At 36.1% G+C, this 24,009-nt stretch overlaps 1 protein-coding gene across 3 annotated transcripts in view; it reads right to left on the bottom strand.

Moving 5' to 3' along the window:
- Positions 1–443: 443 nt before the first annotated feature.
- PTPN2 (protein tyrosine phosphatase non-receptor type 2) overlaps positions 444–24,009 on the bottom strand; it is an 86,110-nt gene continuing 62,544 nt past the window's right edge. Inside the window, exons 6-11 of one of the 3 annotated variants that reach the window (XM_042909446.1) lie at positions 21,377–21,586; positions 19,652–19,804; positions 12,851–13,032; positions 8,369–8,470; positions 7,481–7,573; positions 444–798 (exon numbers count right to left, since the gene is read on the bottom strand). In XM_042909446.1, coding sequence (XP_042765380.1) covers positions 7,522–7,573; positions 8,369–8,470; positions 12,851–13,032; positions 19,652–19,804; positions 21,377–21,586 — 699 coding nt within the window. In that variant the 3' untranslated portion in view covers positions 444–798; positions 7,481–7,521. Of the gene's footprint in view, positions 799–7,480; positions 7,574–7,593; positions 8,471–12,850; positions 13,033–19,651; positions 19,805–21,376; positions 21,587–24,009 lie in introns of those variants that run through there. The other 2 variants (XM_042909447.1, XM_042909445.1) reach the window with 2 other exon arrangements.

The raw sequence follows: 24,009 nt of genomic DNA, 5'->3' as shown, positions 1-24,009 counted from the left end.
GGGAAATTCGATGGTAAAGAAGCCAAAAGCTTCTCACTCAAGAGGGAACCCTTGGTCTTTTTATAACAGGAAGTGTTTGAGGAACACACAACATCCAACACAAGAGTAACACAATGATTTTAAAAACTGCATTGAGTTGCTACACTTACTTAAAAATAATTTAATACCATAATCCATATTAATATTTTTTCCAAGTAACAAAAGGAGTATTATAACTTTTCTTCTGTGCTTTCATCTAACCTATTCTGACAGGAAGACTACTTGAGAGGTAACTAAAGAAAATTTTTAAAAGCAAGTGACCAACATTTTGAACCGATTTCAATTTAAACGTCGATTATGAGTTATAAAAAAGTGAGAGTAAACTCTTAAGGAAACATTCATTATCTAAAGCAGTGCTATCCTAAGATAAGGCACACAAACCAACATAGTCTATTTAATAAAAATATTTAATGCTGCCAAAAAGTATAAAAATACAGTAGGAATGGCAGTACAATACAAAGTAGTCTCTCCTAATTTATTTCTTTTACATCTTTCTACATTTCATACACACATTAAAAAAACTTAACAATACATCAAATTAGAGGGTTCTGCAAAGTCTTCTGCTGGTGGTGCTCTTCTTTCCCTGGATGTAAAGTTTACTCTGTAAACAGACAAATGTGAGGCAATCTACAGGTTTATCAAGCCTCACTTTAGTTTCCGGAGTGGGCTTCAGGTCTTGCTTTGCACATCAATGGTTCAAAATTTATAGCTGCAGAATATTCTCAAGTCATGAATATTTAGGTGTCTGTCAATCTTGGCCTAAAACATAAAATAAGAAGTCATCTATTCAATTCAGATTTACCAAACACACAGACATACATAGACACACACAAACATAAAAGGACTAACAATGAACTAAAAAAGCAACTAAAAAACATTCTAACGTATCACATTCAACCACACTAAGTGCTTCACTGTTATCTTGGTAAATCTGCTTATGTGCTTGATTTTCAAACAGAATTGGTGGTGTGAGGGAGACTCATGTTAAAGCACCGTAACTCATACGGCTTTATCAAGAATTACTAACTATGAATTTCTCAGGTCATCCTGCATTACTCAAGAAATGACCTCCATGTGAAATACTGACAGACAGACGGGTTTAAAAAAAATGTACCCACAACAGTTTAGCAAGATTATATGGTATGTGCTAGACTTACCAATACTTTGGAATTCAATGCAAAAGTCTAATCCAATTTGGACCTCCACTGTATCATACTGCTAAAAATATTATGAACGTAAGGTCTGAACATAAAGTTGGCTTATATCTTTAAGTCACGGACTGTTAGCAGCATGCTTTTTTGTCCTGAAGGATAACACTAATGATTATAGCAATACAGAACCGAAGTGACATCATTTAGGTTACTACCAATATAAAAGAAAACACAGACATAAAATAATTGACATATTGTATTTTAATGTCAAAAAGTAAAGATTAATGAGAGTTTAAACAAGCAACAGACAGATGAAATAACTATTTTAAGGGCAGTTTTTGATGGTATTTCACAATATTTGCAAGTAACTGAACTCTGGAGGTAAATGTTATTTCCATTCTTCCCCTGACTTCCTTCGCTATGACACACACAAAAAACCCCCAAATCTAAATACATACTTATTATTGTCTCCATATGTATAAATAGGAATATAAACCATACCCACACATTCTCCCATAACGTTTAGTCAAAAACTTTCAAATACTACAAACTGGGCTTTTTTCCTAATGACCGACTCTTCCTACTGAAGAATAACAATACCAAGCACCTGGTCTTCTGAATACCCCATTTCTCTTGATTGTCCAGCACAGAGAAATGTCAAGTCACCAAGAAACATTCTCATTAGGTGTCTGTGAGTCACAAAACCTACTACGGATGCTTACTGCTGGGTTCTGCTGAGCCCTCAACCAAAGCAGACATAGTAAGGAAAAGTGCTTCTTACGGACTCTGATTGCTGTAAAAAACATATTTATTTCCCATGCATTGAGAAAATCTGCCCATCAAAACAAAGCAATTTAATCCACTCAATCAAAGTGAATGAAATAATGGTTTGCTTTAGAGAATATTCTGGTGTTCCAGTATTTCTCTGGTTCAGTGGCAGTTCAACCTGTTTTCACAAAAATTTTTGGAGGGAAAAACTTCGATTTGTTTCACTCAAAAAACAAGAAGAGGGTTACTTTGTTTTTTAACAAGTGGTTGTCTAATTCTTTCCACTTAAGTATTTGAATATTCCATAAAAAACAAAGTCATAATAGAAGCAGAGTGAGGTGTGGAGCTACTGGAATTTCACAGACAGGAGTCTGAGTTTCAGCTGTCATGTACTAGCTGTGCAACTGTGGGCAAGTTACTTATTCGCCTCTGACTTACTTTTGTTATCTTAAAATAGGGTAATGTATGTAGAAGAGGTGTTAGGCAGGTTAAATTTAGATTATGCAGTTAAGCTGACTGGCAGAACTGCAGGTGTCCAATAACACATTGCCGTCTTCCCCAGCAGTGTTAAAGATTCACCTACCAATGGCAAACTATTACTTGTAACGACTAAAAGAATTTGACAGCATTTTTAAAAATTCATTTTTTTCTTTGTAAATATTATTCTGGGGGATAGGAAAAGTCAGATGGAATCATTGGCAGTGTTAACTATTTTAAAAGAATGTATTTGTTTGCAGGACTGAGAAGACGGGCTTTATTTTAGGAAAAAATATGTTCACTTGAATCACTTCTTGCTGCTTTAACAAGTCAAAGGTAAAATGGGTTCAAACAAATCAAGTGGAATTAGCCGTGCGTGCTGCAAGCTTTCTGTGGAGAAAGCGCCTGTGCACACTGTCCAGTGTCATTCTGGAACAGGGCCAGATTTACAGACTGAGCATGATCTTCCCAAGCTGGCTCCATACCTGAAGTAACAGAAAGTCAAGCTGCATCCGAAGTATTTTTTGCCACCAGATATTCACACTATTTTTTACTGAAAAGAATCACAAAACCTTTTGTAAAGGTGAGCAAAGAAAGCATTGCCTTATAGAGAAAACAAACATATCTAGTCTCCCTTTCCTGAATTCACCAAACTCAAAATAACTTCGGTTTTTTTTATAGTGGTAATTTGAAATACCGACACCATCACGTCTACAAAAATCTATGTCAAATTAGAGCAACAATAAAGAATTGATGCTTTTAAAAAATGGTCTCTATAAAGAAAAAAACCTTCCATGCAACTCTTATATACTATAAATACTATGTATATAATATATACTATATATAATACACTATGTATATAATAGGTACTATATATATATGTATATATATATATATATATACATATATATACATATACACATACACATATATTAATACTACCTAATGAAAAACCACAGTACTAAAGTAGACTCTGTAATATCGCCACTATATCCTGTAATTCCTATATTCCGCTCTACATTATGAAACCAAAATAGAAGGAGTTCAAAAGATTGAACTTTGCAGTCTCCCAGTGGACTACCCAGAGACGGTCAGAGCTCTTTAAAATTTTTCACTGTCAGGTTGTTACTGATAAAGACGAAGCCTTTCATACCAAGTAAAAGCTTCTCATCTGAGTCACTGCTTCCACTTGGCAATGCCCTGTGATGGAATAAATGACAGTGAGGAAAACATTTTCCCCAAAGAAGTTTCCAAAATTTAATGGCTATTTCTCTGAAGAATGCTGAGGAAAAGCACTTGTGCAGAATTGCTGTTGCTGGAGCAATCTGAATGTGGTAAATATTGAGAAAATGCTTGCTGATGAGGGAAAAATGAGATGGCTAAACTCATAACCATTTTCCTAGAAGTTTGTTCTTTAGAACACTACCCATGGAAGTGAGTGGCTTAAAATTCCCAAATTAAAAGCTTAAATTCTCAGGTCTGGAGGGACAATGAAATGGCCATCTCATGGCGAGGACATGGAAGTAGCTGAAAGCATGCAGTATCTGGACTGGGGAGGCCCAGGCAGAGCAGGCACTGTGCAGCTCACACAACCCGAGTCTCTTCCCACCGAAGCAAGTCAGCACTTATGCATCACAGACCTGATGGAACAAGAGAGAGCTGAAGTTCTAACATATTCACTCTTGTAGGAGCTATGGATGACGTCATCCTGAAATAGTGCTTTGAAGATAAGTATTAAATAAATGGAATCAAATCTAAACAAATGAACTAGGGAAAGAGATGAAAGAAACAGGTCAACTCCAGAATAAATCATTCAAGGAATGACCAAGACCCACATATTAAGTCAGTAGAACTTAGTTTGGTTATATGGAAGAATATTACCTTCAAAATATTATTCGTAAGATTTTGTGCCCCTATCCTCTAAATAATTAGTCAAGGCCAAATGAAAGGTTTCTTAAAATAAGAGAGACTTTATTATTAGCTATTGATGTAGAAAGGAGAACACAGAACAGACACTTCTGCACTTAGTTTCAGACCAGATCACTGCACCAAGGTCTGACCTCAGCACCCCCCCACCATTGGAGTGCAACAGATTTCGGACATCCAAGCCCTTAATCCTTATTCCCCACTCCCCTGCCAAACCCACATGGACTGCTGGACAAAAAAAAACAAAAAAACAAAAAAAACAAACAGATGTTTACAGAAGGTGTGATTCCTCAACTCCTGCCTGAACATAGGAAGAAGTGGATGACATACATAATGGCATTAGGCTTATAAGAGACTATATTAAGAAAAACCTCTGTTAGGTTTTGTGTCTGAAAGTAAAAACCAAGGCAGACCAAATTTTAAAATCTGTACAATAACCAGGCAGGCACACTGGGGATGTAGGTACTTGCTGAAATAGAATATACAAAGGTTAATGACAGTATTTCTAATATAATCAGGTTCTGGCCTGTGTCTATTTACATAGAATCTAGTCAGATATTTTTCTAAGAGGGAAATGACTTGTAGGAGGTAAGTCTTTCTTTGAGAATGATCGATTCTAATCTACAGAGCCTGATTCAATGACTGCAGCATAAAAGAACCTAGCAATGTTAAGTCTCAGGTTGATTATGGCTTAATAACAACACTTACTTCAAAAGCGTATTGTAAGGATTTAATAGGATAATCTATAAAAGTGCATATTAGCACAGTGCCTGGTACATAGTAAATGATCAATAAATGGTAGCAGTTTATTGGTACCAATCAATAAATGGTACCAATACTTTGAACTGACACTGAAAACAAAGGACTTGATATAAAAAGTGGAGGCTGCTCCATTCCATAAACTACTTTTTAAACCAATATGTATTTTTTGATTCATACCATCAATTCTAGTGTATTTAAAATGAAAGGGACAAAAGCACAAATATACATAAAATTAACTTAAGAGTTATAATTACTTCTCGTAACATACCTGTTAAGCAGAGATATTAAAAAAATAAACAAAAAAAAAAATCAATGCTTTTTTACTTCCTCTTTTTTGTTCATTCCTTTTGGTAGAAATATATCAATGCAGTCAGCATTAATTTGAAGACAGAAGAGGAAAAGGACAGAGCACATATATAAAATATATCCTAAACATGAAGAATGGTCTTTATATTGATCTAAAGTTCTCTATACACTTTCACATGTTACTTTTTTTTTAATCCTCTAAGGATTCAGGAAAAGGTATTATTTTTATTTTATATACAGATAAACTAAAAATGGAGAACTGTTTTTACATGTTATATATAAGCAAGCATAGATAAAAATTGCTAATAGGCCAGCATAAAATACTTAGCTACACTTGGAAACAAATACGTGACCAGTTGGTATAGCCAGAGAAGACAGCATTAAATCAAAGACAGCTGTCAGTTTATCGGCAGGGACAGATATGAACACAAATGCACTATATATTAATGTAGATATCCTTTCTTAAAAATGATAAAGCCTCTGGCTTTTTAAAAAACCTTTTTTTTGTCCTTAACCTATTCCAAAAATAATACTACCTCATTAAAGTCAAACTATACAACTGACTTTTAAAATCTGTTATAATTAGAAAATATTAGGAGACACAAATTTTGTAAAATGTAAAACCTACCGCGGATTGCTAACTTTGTCGTCTGGCTGTTACCCGAGAAGGCAGGAGCCCGGTCTGTGTCCTTCCCTCTGACTAGCACACCGCTTTCAATAAAGGGGCCAGGATGATGACCCTGGGCACCACAGCACATGTATTTTTAATAATTAGTACATGGAACCCACCAAAAATATTATTACTGGTAAAAACTCAACACACTATCCTTCAGGATCTGCTTGAGAGGAAAGATGACTAACCCCTGCAGAAGTTTATCAACAAATGTTTACTACACTGAACATGACTGTTAAGATATATGACAAAAAACACCACTCAGAAGGAAAGAAAGCAGACAAAAAGCAAAGCTAAAATCCAGAATCCAGGGAAGCACATTTACCCTGCAAAGGGGCATCATTATCAGCATTTGTTTTTTGTAAGAAGTTTTTACCTTTTTGTTTAAGGCAAGGCTACTTTCAATTGGAGACTCAGTATGATCTACCCATATTTTACTTGCAGAGTAATATACTGCATTTTAGCAAATATAAACCAAGGCAAATTAGAAAGGTTTTAAACCAATAATGACGGGTCCCGGTACCTGAACACAGGTTTAATGCAGACAGACATAAAAAAAAAAAAGTCCCTCTTACCTCCTCTCCATTTAAAGGTTACAGGGCACAGTAATACTGAATTAGGACACAGGCACAAGTTACGTAAATCTTATTTAATATGTAGTACCACCTACATCCTGCTTTCAGACTTTCAGCATAATTTAACACATTCAAAAAACTACTCAAATCAATTCAAAATACCTATCTATACCAATGGTTTTCAAACTGTTTTTAAGATTTTAACTGTCCCCTTAAAATAATTAAACCTCATGCAGCGATCTTATGTAGTATATAAAATAGATAAAGCAGAGATGCTCTGGTTGAAAGTAAAGGCTGGTAGCTTGGAGTCCTTCCAACCACCTCGGGGCGACCCTTCAAAAATCCAATAAGCGTAGTTCGAAAACCAGTGAAGTAATGTGACTTTATTATATCAGTAATTAAATTTGTAACAACTATTTAAAGTTTAAGCTAAACAAGTTAAACACTGAATGGAATGTTGGGATATGAAGAAGGCTAGCACTCAAATGAGCAGTTAAATTCACCAGACAATATGCTTTAAAGATACCCATTAAGAAGTTAAAGGGACAAGGTCAGATTTGTACATCATCATACTATTTATTGAAGTAGAAAGAACTTGAAAAAATTTTACTTCAAAACTTCAGTATAGTAAACTGAAACTGTGGATAATAAAATGCTGCTCCTTATTTTTATTTCCTAAAGCATCATTTACCCCAACTATAAATTAGGGTAATTACATTGAAATGTTCATGAAAAATAAACAGTATCCATCATGGGCTTTACAGAAACCAATTTCTTTACAAAGTCTTGAGACCAAATGTTACCTGACTATGCCAGTAAGGAGAATTTTCCTTCAAAGATATTTTTAGGGAAAATTTTTGTTTCTTTGTTTGTTTTTCTTTTTAAATTTGGGAAAACTGTAAAACATAAAAGAAATGCAAATATATAGTAAAAAGTGCTTATTTAAAGTTAGTTCTAACTGCTCATATCAAACTTCTCTTTAGGAAAATGTATCCAGTACAATTGAATCAACATACAATTTATTTTTTTATGGTAACAGATTTTGCATATTGAGCTTTTAAAAAGTACATTTAACTACAAAAGTAAGATTAAATACTTATAAAATATATTTACCCTGAAATGATTAAGAATATAAAATGTTGATGCCCATGTCAACAGTACATTATACATTACACGCATTATTTAAAGGTCATTTTCTTTCCAGTAATAATGTAGATAAAACCACAATATTTATTGCTTGTTATCAAGTGCAGGTTAAAATCCAGATAGCCTCCAAAAACAAATCTTTGTTTTGAGGATTTCTCAATCTGGTCAGGTGAAATATTACACTGAACATGTACGAATACAGTTGCAAAATGTACCAGTTTTCAACAAGCATTCAAGTCTTTATTTCAGATAGCTGTTTACAGTTTGGGGACAGTGTCCTGAGATGTTGGGCTGGGGACTGAATATATCACTTGTCTGGTTGGTGTCTATTCTACCGCACCATTTCTGGGGTGTGAGGAGTTTGCTAACAGACAAACCCTTGTGACTAACGCAACACTGTCAGCTATTAGTGCGGGAGCTTGCGGGGCAGAACTGTTATTTATAGGACATTCTGCTGAAACAACAGTGTCCAGCCAACAAAAGCGCCCACCAAAATGACTGACACAAACCCCATCTTAGTGAGAATAGGTTGCCAATATAACCACCTTTTCCTTTTTCGTTCAGTCTCATTTAGCCTCTGTTTCATCTGCTGCACCTTCTGAGCCGTGTTAGCTTTTCTGTCCTCTCGAATACGTTTCCGTAGAACGCTAGAATACATAAAAACAAATGAAAGGAAGTGCATGGTAAGACTTAATTACTCTAATGCAGAGGACCTAAGCCCAAATACCCACCTCCCAAGCCCCACATTTTTAAACTCGTTAAAACACTAGAATGAAAAAGGGGAGGATTTTCAATATTCTAAGTGGTCCAGAGATGTACTCTAATAATTCAACAATTTCTGGTACAATTTTCTATTAATAAATACTTTTGGCAGGACCTGAAAATAAGTATGGTGCTCTCTTTTGTTGAAATGTGAGCTGGAGGCTGTCAGCTTGTTTTCTTCCTAAGCAGCTGGAAGAGGTGAGGGATAAGAGTCCCTGGCATCTAAGCCACTTTTGTCTTTACGTGATTTTCCACAAAGGCCACTCATAAAAGCTATCTGCTTCATACTTCCATGAAGATGCCACCATGGGATGCCTACCTATCTGTTTGTGAGAATACATTGCTTATTTCACTTATTTCACACTTATTTCTAGCATCCATCTTCCTATTCAATACAGAATGTCTGTTCCAATGGAAGCTCTCTGACTCCCAAGACACACAGTCCTAGGGCACTGTAAAGAAGAATGGCTAATGGCAACATGTACATTACTATATCTTGCCTTTAAAAAAATTTCACAAACTCCATCTCCTCTTTTCATTTATTTCCTATAATACAGCAAAAACCTAACCAGTTTCCTTGCCTCTGAATTAAACATTATTGCCACAGTAAGTGTTCTTAAGTCCAGCTCTCTAGTTGTGTAGCTTGATTACAAATTTTGAATGCCTTGTCAGTCTACTACATTAAGAGCCAACTTCCCCCCTCCCCCCAGCTGAAATGTTTAACCTGAATCTAATAATGAGAAACAATCAGAGGAATCAAGATTGTGGGGTGTTCTAGAAGGCAACTGGTATAGCAGCTGCAAAGATGTCAAGGTCAGGCAAGGGAAAAAAAAGTGGTGGTGAAAAGTTCCAGATTAATGGAGACTAAAGACTAACATCAATCAAATACAATCCATGATCCTTGATTAAATCTTGAATTATTTCTTTAAATAGCTACAGAGACTGGGATCATGAAAATATTCCAAAATTAGATTATAATGATGGCTTCACAACTCTATAATAAGGTGGATCTTTTAGACTACTAGAGAAATTTGAATATACACTATATATTAGATTATTTTAACAATGTTCTTTTCAATTCTGTTCTTCCATTTCTCCCTCCACTCGACCCCTAGAATCCCTCTATTCTTACCTTACAGCATTTAATTTACAGTAAATAAGTCATGTTGCTAATTTTGGATCTTGTTTTACTCCCTAAATATGTTGGCAACTTGAGGCTCTATTTTGCTTATCTCTGTGTGCCCTTTGAATTTTAATGTCTTCCTCACTTTACCTATTATACACCTGGGTATCTTTGGCAGTCTGAACTCTGCTGTAATGACTTGCAAAAATTATTACCTGAATTTAAAATTCATTATTAACAAATATGTGTGTACCTTCCAGTGAAAAGAAATTAAGTTGTATTCAAGTGCAGGTGAAACATATATAAAATATGTAAAAGATTACATGTACTTTCTCCTGCCAGAAGCATGAGGCCAAACAACCAGGGTGCAATTCAGATAGAATCTTTAATAGATTATTTCATTTAAAAATTTCATTGCAATATAGAAGATAATTATAATTTTTATCTAGTGTTGATATTTACCATATAACTCCAGTATGAGTTCACTGTTACATGATTATGTAATTAGTGCTTTAAATATTATGTAAGAGTTTAAGAGGTTTTCTTTTTTTTTCTTTTTTTTTTTTTTTTTTTTTTGAGAGAGAGAGAGGGAGGGAGACAGCAAGTCGGGGAGGGGCAGAGTGAGGGGGAGAGAGAGAACCCCAATAGGGTCAGAGCCCAACACAGGGCTCGAACCCACGAACCATGAGATCATGACCTGGGCTGGAAGTCGGATGCTTAACCAACTGAGCCACCCAGGCACCCCATGAGGATTTTTTAAAGAGGATTTTTATGATATTTAGAGAAACTGGTTGTGGTTTTGGTTGGGTTGAAAACAGAATTCTTTCCCATGTAGAATAATGGAATAGAGGCTCTTGCTTTCCAAAAATGTACTATATGTTTTCAGGAATGGAACGAAAACAAGTACCAAGAGATGACATTACTTAATTTAAGAATGCAATTTGAGAGAAATAAGAACTATTCTCTATTTGTGAATCTTTATTTACTTAGTTGGGCCTAAGGAAATTATGCCCATGTAATAACCTTCCCAGGTCTAAACAATTCTATGATTCAAAAGCCACAAATCGGTAGGGAACGGTTCCCGTGGGCCCTTGCCTTCGGAAGGCCACATGGAATTCCTTACAGTGGCACCCACAGCAGGCTACTACCAATACATGTCCTGACAGGCATACTTCATGCTATGCAAACACAAAGGAGAAGGGATCCAAGTAACCTGACTTTTCATTTATCCAAACTGTTCTCCACTCAGTGACCTGGGTTTATGGGTTACACTATAATTGAGAACACTGGCTTTTAAACTTTAACAGCAAGAAATATCTTACGGTCATCACATCAAAGTAGCCTCACACATAAATACACTTATACATGCACAATATATATGCCAATGTATAGAATTACTATATTATGTAAAGATGTTAAAATACTTAGCTATTATCTGTGATACTCTGATCTATTTTATCCTCTAATTTAAACTCTAATTTCTATTTTATTGTATTCTATTATTTAAAAAATGCTTTTTGTATAACTCACTAAATTATTTCATGACTATAGGAATGTGACCTTCATTATGAAAAAACTGACTTGAAGGATATTTAATAATGAAAATGAAAGAAAAAGTATTGTGTTCTATTCCCTTGAAACTGAAATTCCTTCAATAAGATCTTGATTTATTTTATTAGCCTCCCTAATGCAAAGCTATAAGATCAGTATTAAAATTTATTAGGATTGAACAATACAATTTTTCATGGCAATCTTTCTTTTATGCCCTTTCACTTTTCTACAACCTTGCTCTCAGTCTTCTCTGTTCACAATCCTTACTTTCCTACTGGGGCCCTGCCTCTGCTTTCAAGCCCGACCTGGTCTGCTCTATCCTGGGGGTGGGGGGAGCAAACAACCTATGTATGCACACACCACTTCCCCTGCCCCCAATAAAACCACCTCCGCAATCACTCTGTAACTCCTGAGTGGTTTTCCTCTTTAGGAAAGATTAAAAATCAACACTTTTGGAATACTAAGGATACCGATTCAATCATCAAGCCTGTGTTCCATTTAATTCTGCACATGGTACTAGCCAAAACAACAACATTAGGAACCTGAGAATCTTATTACCGATAAAGACAATTTAAAACAATTTTTATCTCTTGGTTTAAAAGTATTCTAATTAAAGTGAAAGAAGGAATAAATAAGCAACTTCATGCTTTAACTTTAGTTTAAAACCACTAGAGCCATAAATAAGGAGTAACACTGCTAAGTCACTAAACTCTTCAGTACAATACATAATAACACATATGTATTTATTGTCATGTTACCTGTCATAGGATTTCAGGTAATTTTTATACTGGTGAAATACAGAAGTGAAGCTACTGTAATGTATAGGAGAACAGAAGTGAAGCTACTGTAATGTATAGGAGAAATTTTCATGGTGCCCCAAAATTCCAGTGTTAACAAACAGGACTACAACATGCAATTTTCCACAAAAAGCTATTTGACAAAAAGAAGAGAGAGAACATCACTGACAGATGAAGAGAGGAAATGAATGAGCTCTTTCACTCATACCTGAGGATACCAGCTTCCTAACTGGTGAGAGATAATCAGAGCCTTAGAAATGGAAATGCTTAAAAACTGAAATCGTTTACAGATTCCTATGGCTTCAAAACTCAGAAAGTATAAAAGGGCATTTTGTGTAATTTTTTTTTTTTAAAAGACTCTTCCCCTTCCAATAATGGAATGATGCTTAAATATTCATTTAACTATTTTATCATTTCATTAAAGGCATATTATCAATTCCATTACAACCATAAATATGAACACGAAAACTTGTACAAATGTTAGGTATTCGTACAACTTATTTTCTATATACTGTACGTTTTAGCATCTAATTATATTAACTTTATAGCACTCAAGTTAGTATTGAGTTAAGCCATTTTCCAACTGGTTTCTATCAGTACTGGCCTCATAATAGGGCAAAAGCGCTTTTGAGATCAACAATGTCATCATATACTACTCAAATACCCTTAGGTAATAAGTAAGTGAATAGCTACATTAATTCAATAAACAAAAGTCCTATATTAGTTCATATCCACTGAATTTATTAAAATAAAAAAGTCTCATCTTTTTAAGCATACTATTGCCATCAGCTTACCTCTCGCTGTTCTCCTCCATGGTATCCTGCATTTTAGAGGATAGTCCTGTGTATCTGTCACCTGTCAGTTTTTCTTCTTCTAGGCCTATCCTATTTCCATTGTATTTTTCAGTCATTATTTTGGTTGCTGAATGATCAAAAGCAGGACATAAGTCTTCCTTAGAGAGTTCTTTCCACCGTTTCTAGGTAGGGAAGAGAAATGAAAAACAAATGCAAATACTAAAATTGTGGTTTTCTTTAAATAAGAAGGATATATGAATTGAAATTCTAGATTCAACTTAAGAAAACCCTGTGATGCTGACAAACAAAAAAAAAGGCATTTTACCAAAACCTCTTGTAGATGGGTAAGTTCAAAATTAAAAAATAATATAGCATTTAATATTTATATACATCACTATATAGTTGAATCTTAATGAAATTTAGTGGACTTTAACCTATTTAAGATAAACCATACCAGGACCTCACCAAACTATGAGTCATAGGAAGATTTTAGCCAAAGCCGGATTCTGCTGGACTCCTAACCCACAGGTATGTTATCACTGGAAACAGTGACCAAGATGGCATTTGAATGTGATCTAGCATGTCCTAGTTCCTTGCCACAGTCTGGTCTGGTGGAGAAACAACAGTGAGATCTCCAGGCAGGTCTCTCTGATGCCAGAGGACTTTAATTTGGTTTTTTCCTACCACATATGCTAGCAGATTCAGGTAGCAAGCCCATCACCAGGCTAGAGAAAACTCTGCTAGCATGCTTGGACTTTATAGAGGAGGTGGGATTTAGACCAAGATGAAGAGAAATTCCATTTCCTTCATCTGTCAAACAGGCTGTCATCACCTGTTGTGATTAATGAGACATAACATGCCTAGCACCATGTCTGGCAAATGTTATGATTCCTTTGCCCTCAATGTCACCATCCCTTGTAAGAGAGGAAGAGGTACAAAGTGTACCTGAGCACCTGGAAGATGAAGGCAGTGACAAAGTGCTAGCCAGAGAGGGAGAAGACAAGCATAACCTTGGCATGGGAACACCTCAAGTCCTTCAAGGGCTGGGAACACAACAATCCATCTCTCTGACAATGACAAGACTAGAAAAGGTGGCAGCAAGAGCCAATGGTTTGGATGATCTGTGACTCTGAAACTGGTGCAAAATGACCTGGTATGGACAGGGGTGGCCCTCTTAGAAGATCCTATCACAGAAGCATGGAGTCTGGAATCTAATGAATAAGAGATTCTGTAACTTACTGCCTGAGGATTTTAATGTTCTTGAATAGAGATGTAACACTGTAATTTATACTAGTCTGGAACGTAGTGAAACAATCTTTCCCTGGAGTTGCTTTGGTTAAAAAACTGCATGGTTAAAAACAATGCTTATATATTCAGATTAAAAAAAAAAATCCCTGGAAAATTCACTGATACACTGATAAATTAGTTTCGAACTTGTTTCACTACCCTACAACAGAGGACTTAAAAAGGAAAAAGGCATTTTACCACATTCCACCTTTCCCATATATAGCTATTTTATTGCGATGCATAATTAATGTGTCTCTTTTTAAAAGTAATTTACAAAACACTTAGAGAATGTAAAATTTTGTAATTTGCTACATTTGGAGGACAGGGTGTAATACAGTATGGTACAATCTGACTAAGCAGATGAAGAACATGTGGAGCTTGGCCCTGAGAGATGAGGCCAGAAAGACATCAATGAAAGAAGTCTCTGAACTTATGTGAGAAATAATGGAATGGAACCAACCTCTCCTAAGCAAGGACCTCATAGGATGTGATGTAAACCACATCCAGAAAGAACATTCTGCCAATATTTGAGAAACAGTTGTAATGAAACGTAAGAGTAAGATGTGTTTTTTAAAGTTTATTTATTTATTTATTTATTTATTTTGAGACAGAAACAGCATGAGTAGGGAAGGGAGGGAGGGAGGGAGAGGGAGAGGGAGAGGGAGAGGGAGAGGGAGAGGGAGAGAGAGAGAGAGAGAGAGAGAGAGAGAGAGAATCCCAAGCAGGCTCCGTCTGCACTGCCAGTGTAGAGCCCAACTCGAGGCTCGAACCCACAAAGCCATGAGATCATGGCCTGAGCCAAAACCAAGAGTGGGATGCTTAACTGGCTGAGCCACCCAGGTGCTCCAAGAGTAAGATGTTTTCACTTCAGATGACTATGTCAGGTTTCTCTCTTCCCTGTTTTACATTTTTGTTACTCAGCCCAGACAGCATTTTGTATATTGAAGATGCATGTGGGGAAACTTCTCAAGCACTTACTATACCCACACTGACCTAAAACTTCAACTGCACCAGCTCTTAATCCTCAGAAGAACCTCAGGAGGGAGGTGCTACCTCTGCTATGATTATCCCCTTTTACAGATGAGATGGGCTGAAAGAACAGAAGTAATTTGCCCAGGTTATGCAGCTAATGAACAGCAGGCCCAGATTTTAATGCTATAATCCCTGATTAACTGTACCTGTGAAAAGCTCATCAATTTCAGATACCACATAGTTTAAGAAAGTACCCAATAAAAATGTGAAATTGTCTCCAGAATTTAGGCTGTTCAAAAAAAAATTTTTTTTTAATTTCAATTCTTCACTGGGTCCTAGTTATAACAACTTGGCCTTATACTTGGACAAAACTCAACAATGTCAATAAACAAAACAATGACAAAAATCAAGTCTTACTGGACCATTTCCCAGAATATGCAACAAATTTCAGAATCTGTCAACATGAAAAGGATTCAGCAAAAGGGATGGGAGTGGAGGAAAGGAGGTATTTAATGCTAGTGAATTTTTAAAGAAAATGTCATTTTGCCATGTCTCTGGGCAGCAAACTCACTCAACTTTGCCTTCCCTGTGACCCACAAGCAAGCAGGCAGTCCAGAATCATCTGCCTAGGCTTGTCACTGCTGACTGGTGAAGCCAAGGAATCAATACTGCCTTCAGCTACTTCATTCAAGCTCTCATCTGAAGGCCTGGAGGACAGCTTATCTGGACTGAGAGTTTCTCATCTCCCTTTCTAATTCTACACTCATACTGAACGAAACCCCACACATCACGTGCTGCCTGCACATCACCCTGCACAGTGCCTGCAACCCCACCCTACCAAACTTTCACTGAAGAAAGTCACTCGAAGGAGCAGTTAAACTTGATCTTACAAGATCTTAATCTTACAAGATTAATTCTGAATTGCCAATCTGGATATTTTACTCTGTGAAGTTTGCTGTCACCATGGATACCGGGAGTGTGCTAATATGTGGTAATACCAGTAACTACAATGTGTTTTTATGCCCAGCCATGTTCCAAGAAAGATGTACGGTAAATGATATGTTTTTAGAGACAACTAGAACTTACCTGTATTTATCTACGTAGGTCAAGGTCATTGGAAATTCCCAATGATTACAATTATGTAGCATGTATTTATTGATTTCAGAAACAATCACCTTTGATGTGTATATTAACAGCTCTCCTTTCTCCTGACAGGTTCTAAATCACTTTATATCCACATATGTCAAAAACCTTCATAGGAACACTAACATAAAATTGTATCCAATAATGAAAATACCACTCACACAATACAAATCTAAATTAAGACTGAAGGTGAAGACAGATATCCCCTTTAGGAACAAATAACAGAGACTAAGAAATATGGTTTGGGTGCTGCTGAACGGACAGTTCTCTGGGGGGACACAGGTTCAGGAAGTATCACCCTCCCACACCCCTGGCCACCATGCTCACATAGAAAGAAGCTTCCTTCTTCTTATAAATATTAACTTTCCCTAAAATTCAGAGGTAAAGAGGAGGAGGTAGGCATATGGAGAGAAAGAAGAGTCATCTTATAAATTGGCTATCATATCCTTGTATGTCAAAAGAGACAATTTCATGGGCTACAGTTATATTCATGCAGTTTGGGGTTTCTACATTAACTTTAGATCTTATAATTTAGGATTTCGGGGAACTTTCCTTTTCTTAGATTTTTATTCTAAGCTAAGGTTCTAGAACAGCACTGTCCAGTGAAATATAATATAGTGACATTTACAATTTTCAAATGTCTAGCAGCTGTGTTAAAAAAAGATGAATTTTAGCTATGTTTTATTTAACCCAATATAAAAAACACTGTCATTTGAACATACAATCAATATTTTAAAGTGTTTTTTTTTTTTTTTAATTTACTTTGAGAGACAGAGAGCAAGGGAGGGACAGAGAGAGGGAGACAGAGAGAATCCCAAGCAGGCTCCACACTGTCAGTGCGGAGCCCAATACAGGGCTCAAACTCATGAACCGTGAGTTCATGACCATAGCCAAAATCTAGAGTCAGACAACAAACTGAGTCACCCAGGTGCCCTAGATATATAATCAATATTTTTTAAATTATTGAGATATTTTATACTTTTTCTCCCTGTATTTAATCTTCAAAATCTGGTATGTATTTTACACTTTAAGCAGATCTTGATTCCAACTAGCCATAATTCAAGTACTCAGTAACACATGTGGTTAATGGCTACAGTATTATAGCAAAGTTCCAGGAGGCGAAAAATATCTATGTAAGATAAACCCATACATATTTACTCATTAAAATACAGACACTCATTATAATTAAAAAAATTACAGCACATATAAATTATAGGAGCCTTAAGATCATTTCTGTGGAAACTGACCCCTCCAAATGGGTAATAGGCTTTTTTGATCCTTAGTACCTGAAAAATACAGAGACATTTCCAATGTCTTCCTGAAGAAGGGGCAGAGAATGCCTTGGGTTTGTATGAAGTGCTAATGAAGCCAAAAGGAGATTCTGATGGCTACACCGTACCATATAAATTGAGACAGAAAAAACTCTCCCACGTCACAAACTACACTGTCATAATAATAAAGTCCACAAAAAGTATGTTCATAAAATTCATCTCTGTAGTGAAAAAGATTCTCAAAGTAAGTGTGTATATTTTCTGAAACTAAAGAAACTTGAAAAAATTTTAAAGTGGAGGGAGAGATACTATCCAAAGGATGGCACACTTTCCCTGCAATTAGTGTGTTAAGAACATCCAGGAGATGAGCAGTGAAACAACTAGGGAACATACAAGTCTGTGAAAAAAGTCTGGTATAACCACTTAACTTTTTTAAACTCCAGATTTAAACTGGAGAGTTCACTGGGATATAAAAGACATTTTCCTAATGGAAGAAGGGTCTCATGCTTTGTGGGCTAAGCTAAGCTACATACTACCTTGTGGACTGATGCAATATTTCTCTTTATTAAAGAGTATTCTTTAATGCTATATAAATATTTGAAAAAAAGCCTTTTAAATGAACTTTATTTTTTTCTTTCTTCATTTTAAAGTTTTTATTTTAATTCCAGCTAACATACATTGTTATATTAGTTTCACGTACACCATTTAGTAATTCAACAATTTCATACATCACTCTGTGCTCATCAACACAAGTGCACTTCCTAATCCCCATCACCTATTTAACCCACCTCCCCACCCACTTCCCTTCTGGTAACCATCAGTTTGTTCTCTACAGTTAAGTCTCTTGGTTTGCCTCTTACTTTATTTCCCTTTGCTTGTTTTGTTTCTTAAATTCCACATATGAACGAAATCATATGGTAATTATCTTTGTCTCTGATTTCGCTTAGTATTATACTCTCTAGCTCCATTCATGATGTTGCAAATGGCAAGATTTTAATAAAACTCTAAATTTTTTTTTAACGTTTATTTATTTTTGAGACAGAGAGAGACACAGCATGAACGGGGGAGGGTCAGAGAGAGAGAGGGAGGCACAGAATCTGAAACAGGCTCCAGGCTCTGAGCTGTCAGCACAGAGCCTGACGTGGGGCTTGAACTCATGAACCGTGAGATCATGACCTGAGCCGAAGTTAGACACTTAACCAACTGAGCCACCCAGGCGCCCCATGATTTTAATAAAACTTTAAAATCTCACCGATAATAGTTTGTCTTGAATAGTTACAATTATACTAATGATGAGAAGAGTTAGCTGAGGAACAGAACTGCTTAAGAATATTTTAATGTCTCTGAAATCTACACGACACCTAACTTATATTTAATTCCATTATGACAGATGGCCTGATCTGAGTTATAAAAGGCGGTTTATTCAGAATATTCCTGTCTTGGCTAGTAATCACAGATATGAAAGACCCAGTATATGTGTTCATAAGAGAAACATAAAGAGATTTTATCGACTTATGTTCAATACTATATGATCAGATCAGACAAGAAATGGGGGTCTGTTGTTATTTCTGTTTCTATTTTACATTTTATGTTAGTACATTACACAGATTTCTGATATCAGTCTTTGAACACAGTCTTTGCAAATGTGGAATAAAAATATCTTCATGAGAGTACAGCCAGCAACCCAGAGAAACATAACTTTGTACTAGAATTTCATTATGTCTGCCATAAGTACTCAAGTTGCTCACTGTTATAAAATTAAGTATTTATTACATGAATTATTCTATAATCACAGGTCAGGTTTTTAATGAGCTGAAAGTACGAACAATTTCTGGTTTATTTTAATACTTAAATGCTTATACCCTCCTTACATAAACATTTCGCTTTCTTTAATGAAATCTTATTCCCACTGGGGCTTTTGAGTAACAGGAAGGATTTAACATGAGGCTGAGGTATGTATGAGGCAATAAGCTTAAACTTTAGTTTTAAGACAGCCAGCTGGATTTACCACGTGAATGTAAATATGCTTTTTGGAAGGAAGGGAGAAAATATGTGCTTAAATGGAGTGCAGTTATTTGATGCTAATCATATATAATACACAGGTATTTTTTCCCCTAAAAAAATTTACCTGTATATTTGAATCTCCCTTTATAAATTTTGCTCCTTCTATTATAGTCATATATGAGAATCTGAGTTGGTCTGGTGTCTGAATAAGTCCCATTCGATATTTTCTCATATTCAGTAACAGTTGTTTAATGTTAATATCATCTCCTTTTTCCATCTGCAAGAAAGGTAAAAATTATTCAAGCCTTCTGTTGTTAGGGTCTAGGGAAAAGAAGCAATACAGGATAGCTGCTAAGCGCTTTACAATGAGCAGTGTGTGTCCCCCAAGAACAAGAAGTTACCACTGCAACTGTAACTCTTTCTGTACAAAACAGGCACCCCAATCCACCATCACCCCCACACCTCAACTGTTCAAGCAGTAGGTGGAAGCCTTTAGCTGATATACAATTGATTCCAAACCAATCACAGTAATCTCATTCAGTCTGGCCAGTGTTTGCCTAAGGAAGGATTTATGGCCAGTTCTGGCTTAATGTAAAGATAAACCCACGAGATTAGTGCTCTTCTTTTTTTCTTAAAGGTCTTGGCAGAAGTAATTTTTTTTGCCCAGTGCCCTTCTGCCTTCATGTCTGTGTCCAGTAGCCACCTAGAGATGGTGGAGAAGACAGAAAGAGCCTAGATGCACTATGACACTGTTGAGCCGCCCCACCAGCCCTGGACTATAGATCTGGTGTTATAACCACCGTACTCCTCACCACAAATGAAAAACAAAAAGTGGAAGTTATGTTTGGCAGGGAATAGGCACAAACACACAATCCAGTTTTTAATATTCACCATTAACTGAATAGATACCAGAGTTTTTAAACATGTCAAAGTTCACTTTAATGTAACACTCTGGCTTTTTTTTAAACATCTTTTTAAAAAAATTTATTTTATTTTTAAATCAAGTATGCTCTATGCCCAACATAGGGCTTGAACTCATGACCCTCAAGATTAAGAGTTGCATGCTCTATTGACTGAGCTAGCCAGTAACAATTGGTTACATGTAACAATTGTTACATGAATTGCCATATAACAATTCAGTTTTTGATTGAAGTATATTACATATAGGCAGAGTGGTAAAGTAATACGGTAGGTGTATTAAGACTCAACTATTCTTATACTCTAGAGGTGCTCTGTACCCAAGTAAGGAAAAATGGACATTTAAAAAATGTCCTGTATCCAGGCTGGGGCTGGGAATGGGGTGGTGAGAAAGAATACAGCCCTTGGGGGCACATATCGGAGTCTCAGGGGAATAACAATACTAACATCTATTTGTATCTCACAAAATACCAGAGACTCTTCAGAGTACTCTAAATGTATTAATTCATTTAATTCTCACAACACCCCCGTGAGGAAAAGTGTCATTATCCTTAGTTTGTAAATAAGGAAACTCAGGCAAGAGAAATGAAGTGCTTGTCTGTGGAGGCAGGAATTCAATATTACGTATCAATTTATATTTGAGAAACAAAGAGGGAGGAGGCTTATTGTTTTTGTAATATAAAGCTACCAGGAAAAAAACAAACAAAAAAAAGTCTTCTGGGAGATCTCTAGAATCACCTTGGACACAGGACCAGCACTCTCACAAATAAGAGGCAGTTCAAAGGGTATAAATGAGGTTTGTTTAGGTTTTTCTGAAAGAAGGCAGAAGTTTGAAAATCACAGTTCTGGGATAGTGGTATTAGAGCTTACTTCTGCCAGTGGAAACCGTAAAAATTAAACAAACTAAAATTAGATCATAAGAAGCACTTACCAGAACAAGACAGGTATCTACTAGAGAAAAGGTGCCTGACCGCCCAATGCCTGCACTACAGTGGATCACTGCAGGCCCATGTTCAGGATTCAGGGAACCAGATTCTCTCACTTTAAATAAGAAATTGAGAAATGAAGCTGGTGATTCAGGGACTCCAAAATCTGGCCAGGTAGTATAATGAAAGTGAGATATTGTTCTGGTTTCACCACTCTACAAAGTGAAAATCAAGGGGGGAAAAGTTAGTTCTAATTTCTTAAAAAAACAAAAAACAAAAAACAACAAAAAAAAAACTATTTCAGAGAGATTATGTATTTTGTGTAATGCTTTTAATCCTTATGGACTTTTGTACCATGATTTTTCATTTGGTTTCTGATAATCACTCACACAAGTTTGGAGTTCTTTAGGAGAATCTGGAATTTATTAATAATAGCTAACATTTCTAAAACATTATTTCGCAGGCATGTTCTAAGCTTTTTATGTATTCAACTCATACAACAATCCTATTAAAACTCATTTTCTAGATGAGAAAACCGAGGCCAAAGGTTAAGCAATTTACCCAAGGTTACAGATTTAGAAAACAGCAGACCAGAATCGGAAGCAGTAGTCTGGGTTCTTAGCCACTAACCTGAACCATACATGTTGCCAGTATTTTAATTCATATATCATGGGTTTTTTTCTTCTATTAAAAAAAAAATTCTACCAGTATAATTTTACATTCTTTAGTGGTTTCCTTTTTAAGCACTCCCAAGATTTTTCAGATATAATTTTTCTCATTATACAAGTCATCTTGTAGATTGTGCTACCCAGGCTCAGAGAAGCAACTCAAGAATTAATTTAAAGAAACAATCTTCACATTTTTTATTGAAATTGCTCTTCTAATTGCTGCTTTTCCCCATGGCAATAATTTCCAATCCTAAAACTGTTTATATGACTTTGTGATGTGCTAAAATGGTTTACCAATATGCTAAATGCTTCCTGTCTCTTAAAGCCTGCCTGGCATTCACTATCACTTCCTGGATATTCCTGATGAGCTTTATTTCTGACTAACTCATTATGAAAATGTTCCTAAGCTTCTGCCAGCTGCTTTTGCCCCAAGGAGCACTTCGGTGCCTTCTCGTCTTCATTTCTGTAAACGAAGCAGTAACCCTCAAGCATGTCTCTGCACAATTTCTCAGTTTCATTATAGGACGTTTTTGGAGGGAGAAGCCATATAAGCAACATTTTAAAAAGTTATTTTTAATGGTTAAGAGCTAAAGATTATTATTACAGCATTGTGCTTTTGGTACCAGTTTTCAAAATTAAGGTTAACTTTCATTTTTTAGAAAATAAATTTTCCTTTTTTTTTTTTTTTTTAAGTAGAGATTAAGACTCCCAAATCCCAGATTTGGTTATATGAGGTATAACACTGATAAAATACATGCAGAAACTTTTTAATTTCAAATTATATACTTTTAGCGATTGATTTTTCTTAACATTCGGCTTTCACAATTCCAAAGATACTCTGATCCATAGGTTCTCAATATACTGAAGGTACTAGATGATTTCTCTATTATTAATTAAAGTGATCATTGGGATTACTAGATTTCAAATCATTTCCTTTTAAATTCCAAAGTAAGCATGGTAAGTGAAAGAAGCCAAACTCTAAAGGCTATATACTATATAATCCTATTGATATGACAGTATGGAAAAAGCAACATTATAGGGATAGAAACCAGCTCAGTGGTTGCCAGCAGCTGGGAGTGGGGTGAGGCTGACTGTACACAGGCAACCTGGGAAAATTTGTAAGACTCACAGGGGGAAGGTGATGGAGCTGCTCTGTACTTTGATGGGGGAGGGGTGTTATACAATTGAATGCATTGTCAAAACTCAGAACTGTACACTGAAAAGACTGTATCTTACTATATATTTAAAAAAAGGGAATTAAATTTACTTTATTAAAAATGATATTTAAAACATTCCAAATTAAGAAGGCTAAACTTCAGTTTCCTCTTACAAAGCCATAAATGGACATGTAACAACACAACACCAACAGAGGAATGGGCTAAAGTGGCTGGTCTCTGGCTGGCCCAGAGCCATAGAGAACTCAGTCACATTTTACTTTAAATGGGGTCTAAGATTTCAGTGGGAGTGTTTAACCCCTTTTCTCCCCTGACAACTGCCCTGCTGTGGTCATCTGCCACTATGCAGTGCTGACAATAACACAGCAGGGCCAGACTTGATCCATATGAGCTCCAAGCAGGTCCTGTGTGGACCTGCTGCAGCGCCCAGGTCTCGGAGGGGTGGCACCAGAACCCCGCTCTCCTGCGAGCCGTGCTCTGCAGGGTGTGACTCAGTGTTCCCAAGTGGTTGTATGCTCACTTATTGCATCACCTCCTGGCTCAAAACCTATAGTTAACCCACAATCCTGAGCAACTGCTTCCTTTTTCTCTGCTTGTATGATTTTGGCTCAAGACTAGCAGTCTCTTGATTTTTTTCAAATTCAGGTCATGCTGTCTGGGATACTCAAAGTCGGTTTCCAGAAATGTTCACGACTGTTTGTATGATGCAGTCTTCCCACTAATAGGTTTTTGAGAATCAGTCTTTTTCTTTCCCCTAACAGGACCAAATTAAAGAACTTCTTGAGAAGTTTAGTT

Source organism: Panthera leo, chromosome D3 (genome assembly GCF_018350215.1).
Source record: "Panthera leo isolate Ple1 chromosome D3, P.leo_Ple1_pat1.1, whole genome shotgun sequence".
Lineage (NCBI taxonomy): Eukaryota > Metazoa > Chordata > Mammalia > Carnivora > Felidae > Panthera > Panthera leo.
This window is presented reverse-complemented; position numbering and strand designations above follow the sequence as displayed.